Raw genomic sequence first — 12,105 nt, 5'->3', positions numbered from 1 at the left:
TTTAGGGATTTGGTAATTTGGGAACTTGGGGATTAGGGAAATTTGGAATTGGAAATTTTGGAATTTGGGAATTTGGTAATTAGGGAAATTTGGAATTGGAAATTTAGGAAATTGGGGATTTGGGAATTTGGGAAATTTGGAATTGGAAATTTAGGAATTTGGGGATTTGGTAATTTGGGAAATGTGGAATTGGAAATTTGGGAATTTGGAAAATTTGGAATTGGAAGTTTTGGAATTTGGGAAATTTGGTATTGGAAATTTTGGAATTTGGAAAATTTGGAATCGGAAATTTAGGAAATTGAGAATTTGGGAATTCGGGAAATGTGGAATTGAAAATTTTGGAATTTGGGAAATTTGGAATTGGGGATTTGGGAATTCGGGAAATTTGGAATTGCAAATTTTGGAATTTGGGAAATTTGGAATTGAAAATTTAGGAATTTGGAAAATTTGGAATTGGAAATTTAGAAATTTGGTAAACTTGCAATTGCAAATTTAGAAATTTGGAAAATTTAGAATAAAAAATTTACTAACTGAAAATTGCAAATTTGAGAAATTTGATAATCCATGTAATTATCAACTGACACACAATTAATGACTTTAAAGTTCACAAATGTTCAGTCGCACATAACTTGTATTATTGTACCTACAGTAAACAAGTTTACTGTTTACCTGCTTCACATAAGCTTTATACGAATCAGTAATCTATTTAAAAATTATAATCATCAAGCATGATCGGTTTTCACTCTAAAAAAGTGAGGGAATAACATTTTCCTTGTAAACATGTCAAATTACTTAGATGTCTAGTAATTTTTTGTTTACAAGTTTCAGTGTCAATGATTAATTAAGCGAGTTTGTTGTGAAGGTTAGTCGTGCAATTGTTATATCATTCATCTGCAATCATTATGTCATTACAGTCATTATCATTTATTTATTAATTTTTTTGTATTATTACTGTGTGGTTTATGATGCAATTTATTTCCTAATTTCAATTTAAATTTTTTATGATGTTGGGTGAAATATGTGACTGAGATTTAATTTGTTATTTGGGGTAAAATGGTGGCATTAGGGTTACTGTTCTTATAAGAGGATCTTAATTTATTCTTATAAGAGGAACTATTAATATATTTCTTTTATTTCTACTAAATTTCAATTTCAAAATTTTATGTTTAATACTTCTAGTATTACAGTATTTACATTTTTAATATGGAACAGCAAATACTGCATATTCAACAGTATATTTCTTTCACAATGTTTCACAAGCTTACATTGACATCAATAATTTAATTACAAATAATTGAAAATACAATATTTGTATTTTATATTACACGTTCTTCAATTATGTTCAAATGTATAATTCTCAAATTTTGTTTGATATGCAAATATTGGGTGGCCACGATGGAGGAGACCCTGGACATCACGTGACCCTTCCAGGGCGCGAAATTCAAACATCTCATACAGTATAACTCCATATCTCTTTCATCTTAGCCTCCCTAAATTATCTATAAAAGAGCTCCAATTTTGTCAACTGTCCTATCTTGATTTTGATATTTTCCCTACTTAAATTTTGCAATTTTCTTTTTTTATCAACACCCAAATGTTTAACAATTATTTCACCCACCTAAAAATAAAATATAACATCAAACGTATCCATAGCGTGGTAACATTGTTCAAACAAGTTGCCAAGGTTCACCTGTTTCTCCGTAATCTAAAACACCCTGTCTTCTTTTCTTCGTGATTAGCTCTCTTTCTTCTCCTTTCATCGCTTTCTAACAGTCTTTAAGTAACTGTACCGTCGTTTCCTGTATCTCTAAATTGGTAACGCGATCCAACGATGAACAGAGAACGGCGAATCGAACTGTATCGAAGGTCAGAATGTGTCTGTCCCTCGATTTACGTTCAACAATGTATTCCGCTTGCGTACGGGGCTTAGAATGGCCAGCCAAAGTGTATCCTATGGCAACAAATTTAAATATTTCTCGACTTTTTTTTTATTTAACTTGAGAAACTTTTAGTGAAGATTTATTACGGAGGATTATGTGTGTTTTATTGCGAGAGAATATTGAACTTTGTTTTGAACGTAAAGAATGATGTGGAAATGCGTAGGTTGACGGTTTTACGACGCCCACCATTTTGGTAGCAAGCAGTGATGTAGTTAGGATTTTTGTGGGAGGTGGTTTAGGTGCCATTGTTTGGGGAATATTGGAGGAGGAAAGAGAAAAGTTGGGATTTTGGGACTGATTTGGGAATTTTGGGACTTGGGAATTTTGAAATTTGGAGAATTTTGAGACTTGAAGAATTTTGGGACGTGGGAGTTTTGGGACTTGGGACTTAGGAGATTTGGGACTTGGGAATTTTGGGACTTAGGAATTTTGGGACTTGGGAATTTTGGGACTTGGGAGATTTGGGACTTGAGAGATATGGGATTTGAGAGATTTTGGACTTGGGAGATATGGGACTTGGGATATTTGGGACTTAGGAGATTTGGGACTTGAGAGATATGGGATTTGAGAGATTTTGGACTTGGGAGATATGGGACTTGGGATATTTGGGACTTAGGAGATTTGGGACTTGAGAGATATGGGATTTGAGAGATTTGGGACTTGGGAGATATGGGACTTGGGATATTTGGGACTTGAGAGATATGGGATTTGAGATATTTGGGACTTGGGAGATTTGGGACTTAGAAGATATGGGACTTGAGAATTTTGGGATTTGGAAATTTTGGGACTTGGGAGATTTGGGACTTGAAAATTTGGGAATTTGGGAATTTTGGGACTTAGGAGATATGGGACTTGAGAATTTTGGGATTTGGGAATTTTGGGACTTGGGATATTTGGGACTTGGAAGACTTGGAACTTGGGAGATTTGGGACTTGGAAGACTTGAAACTTGGGAGATTTGGGACTTGGAAGACTTGGAACTTGGGAGATTTGGGACTTGAAAATTTTGGGATTTGAGAATTTTGGGACCTGAAAATTTTGGGACTTGGCAATTTTAGAACCTGAGAATTTTGGGACTTAGAAATTTTTGGCCTTGCAAATTTTTGGACTTAAGATGTTCTACCATGTTTAGGACTTAAAAATTTGAAAACCTAAAACCATAATACAAACCTAGTACATCATAAAATTACAAATGAAAGGTATTACACTATACCATTACCAAATCACAATAAATCATCATTATTCCCTCCTAATTACCATACTAAAAGATACTAAAAGTGACTACACTCAAACGAAGAAGCTCAAGATATAAATTATAGTTATTTCTGGTATTTAGCAATTCCAAAGTATAGAAATAACCCCGTTGGTTGATATTTAACCGAGCATAGACTGCATCTTAGTTTGAACCCTGAAGGGAACCACTTTATTTTCATCGCTGTAATATAAGTAATAGGTATTATGTACCGTGCAATTGTATTACGTGTAATTGTACGCTGAAACGGACGGTAAAACTTGCGTACAAGACAGCTTTTGTTTCTCAATTACTGTTACTTTGCTGATGGCGTTCTTAATAACAGTACAATGCTAACATTGAATAATAACGTTATGCTGTATAACAAAAGCATAAGCACTATGTTAGAACACGTAATAGCTGTTACGAGTTAATGGCATACTTGTTGCTGCAATAATTATTCCTGGCATAAATAATGTTGGTAACGGTACAAATAACGCGATCCTGTCACTGTTAGAACGAAAATTAGATCAGGGATAATTCATTCGTGTAGCTGAGTAACATTAATTTATTTTCATTTTTATTTGTCCAAAATTGAATTACTGTTACATGTGTATACATATGTATGTATAAATAAAATGACATATGTACACAACAAAATAATATTGATTGCACACAATAAATAATACATGAATACAATGGTAAAATACATAAACAATACATGTATGCAATAATAAAATAATATGTAAACAATAATAAAACCTGATTCAGAAATATGAATTCTAATTCCATCTTCCTAAATTCCCATCTTCTTAAATTCCATCTCCCTAAATTCCCATCTTCCTAAATTCCCATCTTCCTAAGTTCCCATCTTCCTAAGTTCCCATCTTCCTAAATTCCCATCTTCCTAAATTCCATCTCTCCAAATTCCCATCTCTCTAAATTCCCATCTCCCCAAATTCCCATCTCTCTAAATTCCCATCTCTCTAAATTCCCATCTCCCCAAATTCCCATCTTTCTAAATTCCCATCTCTCTAAATTCCCATCTCCCCAAATTCCCATCTTCCTAAATTCCCATCTCTCTAAATTCCCATCTCCCTAAATTCCCATCTCCCTAAATTCCCATCTCCCCAAATTCCCATCTCTCTAAATTCCCATCTCCCCAAATTCCCATCTTTCCAAATTCCCATCTCTCTATATTCCCATCTCCCTAAATTCCTATCTCTCTAAATTCCCATTTCCCTAAATTCCCATCTCCCCAAATTCCCATCTCTCTAAATTCCCATCTCTCTAAATTCCCATCTCACCAATTCCCATCTCCCCAAATTCCCATCTCCCCAAATTCCCATCTCCCCAAATTCCCATCTCCCCAAATTCCCATCTCTCTAAATTCCCATCTCCCTAAGAAAAGTACACAATAATAATAAGAAGAGTACATACATAAAAATAAAATATAATAAATGATATATAATAAAATGGATATAAAATGAAAGACACGTTTTATAAGAACGAACGATTATTATCGTAGGTGAGGGCTGCGTAGAGAAACCAGTGTCGACGTTATGGCGCAATTACGTTAGCAGCAGCAGACCGGACGTGTCGATGAGGTTGACGGTCACGAACGGCGGTTTGACCGCCACGACGAAGGATCACGGTCTTACGGAGTACTGGGCCCATAGGGTGACCTATTGCACGGCACCAGCTTCCCACCCGCGCCTATTCGTCTGGGTATATCGTCACGAGGGACGCAGGTTGAGGCCCGAGCTCAGGTGCCACGCGGCCTTATGCAACAAGGAATCTACCGCCAGAAGGCTGGCCTCGACATTGAACACTAGGCTACAACAAGCGCTTCTGGAATTCCGACGGGACAAGGTCTCCAGACAAAATGCTAGGTAACATTCTATTACCCATTTTATACCATCCTTCATTATACCATTTAATCGCACTTTGATATTATACGGTGAGCTTCTGATCGCTGTTGCAGTTTATGGGAGTTTAGTATTTTTGGACTTGAGAGTTTTGGGACCTGGGAATTTTGGGACTTATGAATCTTGGAACTTGGGAATTTTTTGGGACTTACGAATTTTGGGACTTGGGAATTCTGGGACTTGGGAATTTTGGGACTTGGGAATCTTGGGTCTTCGGAATCTTGGGACTTGGGAATTTTGGGACTTAGGAATTTCGGGACTTCGCAATTTTGGGACCTTCGATTTTTGGAACTTGAGAATTTTAGGACTTAGAAATTTCGGGACTTCGCAATTTTGGGACTTACGATTTTTGGAACTTGAGAATTCTGAGACTTGGGAATTTGGGGACTTGGGAATCTTGGGACTTGGAAATTTGGGAATCTAGGGAATTTTGGGATTTGGCAATTTGAGGATCTAGAGAATTTTGGGACTTTGAAATTTAGGGATCTAAGAAATTTTGGGGTTTGGAAATTTGAGGATCTTGGGAACTTTGGGACTTGGAAATTTGGGGATCTAGGGAATTTTGGAACTTGGAAATTTGGAAATCTAGGTAATTTTGAGACTTAGAAAGTTGGTGATCTAGGGAATTTTTCAGATGGAGACTTGAGATATCTAGGGATTGTAAAGTCTATGAACTTAAAAATCTAGGAATTTCAGGTTTTAGAAACTTCATGTATTTGTGGTCCCAGATTTTTTGTCTAACTATTTCGTAATTTAAAAATACACCAATTTGTTGTTCAAGAAATTTGAATTCTAACAGAGGTTTTCTGCATCTATCTTGAAATTTTGAAATCTGACTTTTTGATTTTTAAATGTAAAGTTACAGTAAGTAAAGCAAAACTGTCCTGTCACCTATTACGGAATCTCCATACTTCGAAGTCCACCGTGTACATTTCTCTAACTCCCAAGAAGAAAACTACCGGTAGCATGATCGATTGTCACCAACATGTTAGCGTCAATTGATAAATCAGCTTTCACTAGGTATATAAATTACCGCGAACGTCGATCAGGCAGGAAGCATTTAATCATTCCTACAATAAGAAAAGTCACATGCACGCGGTAAGAAAATCGAGGATGCAGAGATTCCTGCATTGATTCGATCAATAGAGAAATCGGTTGCTGCTCTCTGTGCCAGTAAATACTGCTACCTACTGCCGTAAGGCCGCGACCTCTTCACGATGAAACAATTTAGGTCGCGTTCATAAATCACGATGTACGTGATCGAGTCATGATTCAGGTCGAATCTAAAGTCGTCTGGGGTCGAAAGATTTTTCAAATGCATTGTGCATTTATGCCGAGCATGCTCGGCTGATGTTCGACGGATAACGGGTACTTATCGACGCTCGCGGCCACGGTATTCAGCATAATTTTCTATAGACCGTGTTTGGGTATTCGGCTGACGGTATAGCGCGAAATTTAATGGCCTGGCGTGAAATGTCATTGTCGAGGTACGGTGACAAATGGGGAAATGTCTCACGAATATCTTGTGGGACTGACGTCTCATTAAAATTAAATAATCTTATGAATATAAGATGAACATGTTCTATAAACAACATAATAAATGTGCAAATAGATCAGTCCACAAATATCCTGCTAATATTAATTATATCTTACATGTCCTACAAAATAAGTTATTCTAAAAATGTCTCATAAAAATGTACTAATCTACATCCTCACACAAAATGAACCTATAAACACTCCACAAATATAAAGTTATCCACAAACATTCCAGAGACATGAACTTATCCACAAACACTCCTCAAACATGAACTGATCCACAATGTTCCACAAGAATGAACTGACCCACAATGTTCTACAAAGGTTAACTGACCCACAACATTTCACAAGAAGTGACCCACAATGTCACATTGAATTTAATTGATCTACAAACTCAGCATAAGAATGAATCAACCTAGATGCACTCCATAAAAATAAACTTATCCACAAACACTACAGACATAAACTTATCCATAGACACTCCACAAAAATGACCTGACCCATAAATGAATCCACAAGAGTCCCATTATCTTAGACCCCAGATATATTATGATTAGTATTGTATTACATCAGAGACTGTATCAGAGGTGTATTATCTCTAAAATCACCAGATAAACTAAATATACTAAATATACTAAATACACCAAAAAATAAATAGCAGTAAAAGATATAATTTCAGTCTAAATATAATCAGACCATTGTTCACAAATCCTCTTGATATCTTTGCCCAATGATCATAGCAGTCGAGGCCCTTATAAAATCAATCAATCAATCTTGATATCTTAAATCTATTCTTTCTGTTCTTCTCAGATTATCCCTAGCAAGTGCTCTGTACGAGAACCCATCGTTACCACGACGGAAGTTGCTCCTCAGCACCGGAGGCCAGAACTACCGACCTCCGCTAGAGAGGTCAAAAAGCGCGCCAAAATTATCAGCGATCGAGGAGGACATAGTTGCCGAGGAGATAGAGCAGCAACGAATCCTCGAAGAGCTGAGAACCTTGGAAAATGTGGCGCGTAGCTGGCAGGACCAAGACAGCTGGAGACTTGCTCGTCTGCTTGATGCCTTGAATCGAGAGTCCTCCGACGAAAATGGCAGTATATCGAGTGGTTGTGAGACTGCCAGCACTGCGACTAGCGAGGAGAGAGCTCCTGGTCCGGAGGATCATCACGCTACAGGTTGTTATAGAGTTACTATTACTGGCAATTGATAAATTACCAATGTGATGTTGTCACTTAGGTTTTAGGTTTACCTTAGGTCACTTAGGTAGTCACTGTAGTCACTTAGGTTTTCAAAATTCCCTTAGAAACACTATTACGCCTTTTGGAATTGGAAATTTTGGAATTTGGGGTTTGGTAATTTAGGAAATTTGGAATTTGGGAAAATTGGAATTAGAGAAGCTCTCTAGGTTTACAGAAGTACTGCTCAGTTTTTCTTAGCAAATTTTTGGTTTATCTAGGAACTCCTAGGTGGGTTGCACCCTAGGAAATTTGCTGATCTGTATAAGAACGCTGTGTGTTCCCTTGAACTTCTATAGGATCACCTAGTGACTACTTAAAAGTTTGCATAGAATTTCCATGGTATCTCTTAGGAACTCCTCAGTTTTCCCTAGGAAGCTCTTAAACTCTTCTACGATCACCTAGATTCCCCTAGGAACTTCTACCTTTCAACCAGCCTTTTAAAGTCTTCCAGCTTTGTGTAACCGTGAATAAATAAATATCTAAACAGCCCCTTCAAATTTCAATCCCTGAACTGTATAAGCGACCTAGTCTATCTAGTCTACCTAGTCTAACTACTAAAATGCTAAATTTTGAACACCATTTTGCACTTAAAGGTGACGGAAGGGAGCAACGAACGGATCGAAGAGTGATGTTCAGCGACGAGAGCATCGTAAGAGGTGCGGGTCCCCGAAGAAACTCCGAGGGTTCACCGAACTTCATGACCTGCGCCGGAAGTCCCCGTTTTCACCGTCGCAACGTGGTCATCGGTCGGAAGAGGTTTCCCTCCCGAAACGAGGAGGACGAATCGATGGAAGAAGAAGACGAGGAGATAGAGGAGACAGCCACCCACGTATTCGACTTCGAGGACGTCGAGGACTTCGACGACGTGGTGGATTACCGACCGAGAGGCGAGATATTGCGCAGGCTGGAGGACCCTCAAGAACGAGAGAGACGGACCATGGAGAAGTACCCAGGCAGAATGAGCGAGGAACTGCTGCAAAACGACGAATCTCCTTTTTTGACGTTGGATTCCTTGGACGAGGAGGTGGACAGCGACGAGAGCGGATACGTGGAAGCTCCGCCGAAGTCCCTGCTGGGTCCCGACGACCGCAAAGAGGACGACGAGAGCAACAATAACGTCGAGGTGAATAAAGGTCCCAAGGAATCACAGGACCTGCTCAGATCGAAACTCGAAGCTTCCAAAGAGAAACTCGAAGAGAAGAAAGAAGAAGAGGACTCGAAGGACACGAAAGAGAAAAGCGACTTCATCAAGTGTCCCATCTCGGAGACCATCAAGAAACTGGCTAACGCCTCCCTCAAGAGCTCCAAGTCCTTGGAGATGACCACCAACAACTGTCTCAAAGCTCTGAATAATTTAAAAACGTCCAAGTCCTTCGACGGTGTTAAAACCATCGAGATCGATGGCGAGTCACCCAGTCTTCATCAAAGGAAACAGCTGTTGGCTCAACAGGGTGTCATCGTTTGAAAGCTCTTCCTAATCTTGCAGGGAAATTTGGTTGCTGCGTCGAAACGGAGTATGTTTTTGACTCGCCATCGTTAGACAATTTTCGAGGGGAGGATTTTGAGATGATGTTCGTTTTGGTCGATCGAGGAGGTGGTGTACTGTTGTATCTGTGTTGTGGATTTAGGGAGACGAGAGTGGGGTGCACTTGGGGACACGATTGTTCTGTTTGCGAATTTGGCGTTTGAGTATTTGGAGAGTTTTGGTTTTGTAATTTGTGTAGGTCGGTGGTTTTGAATTTTTTAGTTTGTGTGGATGAATTTGTAAATTTTTATGTTTCGGAATTTTTAGTAATATTTGTGGATTTACAAATTTTTAGATTTCCCAAATTTTAGATTCCCACATTCCTAGATTTCCGAATTTCCCAAATTCCAAATTTCCCAAATTCTAAATTTTCCAAATTCCAAGTTTCCCAAATTCCAAATTTCCCAAATTCCAAATTTCCCAAATTCCAAGTTTCCCAAATTCCAAATTTCCCAAATTCCAAATTTCCCAAATTCCAAATTTCCCAAATTCCAAATTTCCCAAATTCCAAATTTCCCAAATTCCAAGTTTCCCAAATTCTAAATTTCCCAAATTCCAAATTTCCCAAATTCCAAGTTTCCTAAATTCTAAATTTCCCAAATTCCAAATTTCCCAAATTACCAAATCTCCAAATTCCAAAATTTCCAATTCCAAATTTCCCAAATTACCAAATCTCCAAATTCCAAAATTTCCAATTCCAAATTTCCCAAATTCCTAAATTTCTGATTTCAAATTTATCAAATTTCCAAATCCCCAAATTACCAAATCCCCAAATTACCAAATCCCCAAATTCCAAATTTCCCAAATTACCAAATCCCCAAATTCCAAAATTTCCAATTCCAAATTTCCCAAAGTACCAAATCTGCAAATTCCAAAATTTCCAATTCCATATTTTCCAAATTACTAAATCTCCAAATCCCTAAATCCCTAAATCCCCAAATCCCCAAATCCTCAAATCCCCAAACCCCTAAACCCCTAAACCCCCAAATCTCCAAATCCCCCATTAAGCCCTTAACGCACCCAACCGGCAATATACCTAGCGGCAATATCCATCTGCCGCTACCAAAAGAGTCTAAATAAATGAAACAAAATAAAAATCGAACCGAATACACAATAATTGAAGCATAGCACAAAAAGAGGCCTATAAATTATCTCTGAAAGTGACGTATCAAGGACACAAGTTACCATAGTGATAACCCCACTTTTCCCGCCATTGATTTACATCGTGCAAACGAAATGTCAGATACTTTCTTATTCCTACGTCCACGATGTTTATTGATTCGATAATACGACACGAATTGTTTCCAGTAAAACGTGTATTGTTAAGAATTAAACGATTTTGTATTTCGTACAAATTAAAAAAGATATGACTAATTATGTGTTTGGAAAGTTAACACGTTGACTGCTAAAATGGATGTTTGTAGCAAAATTGAAACAATTATGTAACTGTAACTGGTGGCCATTTTGTGTCGTGAACAAAATGGTGGACTACACAGAATTTTTCCAGAAATTTATGAATTAAGTGTACTTGTTAGTTTATTTAAAAACTTGTTAACTTGTATTTTTGGAGAAAAATTTCTGGGATCTGGTAAAGTTACAACGTAGTTATGGTTTCAGGACTAACATTAAGTAGGAACATTTTTGGTACATTTATAATTTAATCATCTGAATGGAGTTCTAAGATTATTTTTGATTTTATCAACCTATTATGAAATTTTTTGTCTATGGTTGAAGTGTTTACTTAGAATGTTAGATTCCTTATTTATTAATTTACATCTGATCTGCATTTACATTTAAATAAAAATGGGGTAATTTGCAAATTGAAATTTTCAATTTACAAATTAAATTACTGTTATTATTAGCTTAATAACAGTAATGACATTGAAAGTTTTTTATTTGTTGTTCTTTTTTTTTGATTATTTAGCTGCATTACGATTCAGGCTATTAATGACCCCAATGGCAGCCAACGTGTTAATAAGACAATCTATTATCTACATCTTTACGTTGACAATGAATTTAACGTTTCGATAAGTTTGTTCTGAAAGCGAAGTACAACAGTAATTTTCGATTACCAATTTGCGAGTGTGTACTTATATAAGGTAACATTGTCCGATTAACGAAATCGAGCGAACATCTTTGCGAAGTAAATTGTTTAAGATTCGCACAAATTTAGATATCGACATATTTTGTAAATACATTTAACACCGAAACAGTAATAGGAATATCGTTAAAAAGTTCCACGTCGAGTATTTAAGATAAAAAATGTCAATAAAATGGTTTCATAACAGTACTATTTGTGACGACACCTTATTTTGCTTCCTCTCGAAATTATTTCTAAAATACTTTTCGAAAATATATAAAATAATAGCATTTCATAAGTTAAGGTACAATAACATTCCAGAAGTTAAAATTCTACTGTCAATTCTACAATAAAAAAATTTAAAAATATGCATAAAAAGGGAAAATATTTTAAGATCGAATTTAAAAAAGAAATAGTAAAAAATCAAAAGTTGTTGGATTTAATTAAAACTATTAAGTAGACAATATTGATTTTAATTTAGAAAGAAAATTTGAGTCTTGTAAGTCCCAAAAAATTCACTTCTAAAATTTAAAATTATAGATTTAAGATAATTGTATTTTTTATAAATTGTGTAAAAAATTTTTGGTCCAAGAAATTTGTCAGGTTCAAAATAAATATATAGTAT

At 36.6% G+C, this 12,105-nt stretch overlaps 1 protein-coding gene across 3 annotated transcripts in view; it reads left to right on the top strand.

The window, feature by feature from the left end:
* The window catches only part of LOC100883420 (uncharacterized), a 76,072-nt gene extending 64,382 nt beyond the window's left edge, over positions 1–11,690 (top strand). For all 3 annotated transcript variants that reach the window (XM_012283125.2, XM_012283131.2, XM_003699452.3), the window contains 3 exons: positions 4,699–5,062; positions 7,445–7,812; positions 8,469–11,690. In XM_012283125.2, the coding sequence (XP_012138515.2) occupies positions 4,699–5,062; positions 7,445–7,812; positions 8,469–9,340 (1,604 nt within the window). In that variant the 3' untranslated portion in view covers positions 9,341–11,690. The remainder of the gene's footprint in view (positions 1–4,698; positions 5,063–7,444; positions 7,813–8,468) is intronic.
* The last annotated feature ends 415 nt before the right edge of the window (positions 11,691–12,105 follow it).

Source organism: Megachile rotundata, chromosome 2 (assembly GCF_050947335.1).
Source record: "Megachile rotundata isolate GNS110a chromosome 2, iyMegRotu1, whole genome shotgun sequence".
Lineage (NCBI taxonomy): Eukaryota > Metazoa > Arthropoda > Insecta > Hymenoptera > Megachilidae > Megachile > Megachile rotundata.
This window is presented reverse-complemented; position numbering and strand designations above follow the sequence as displayed.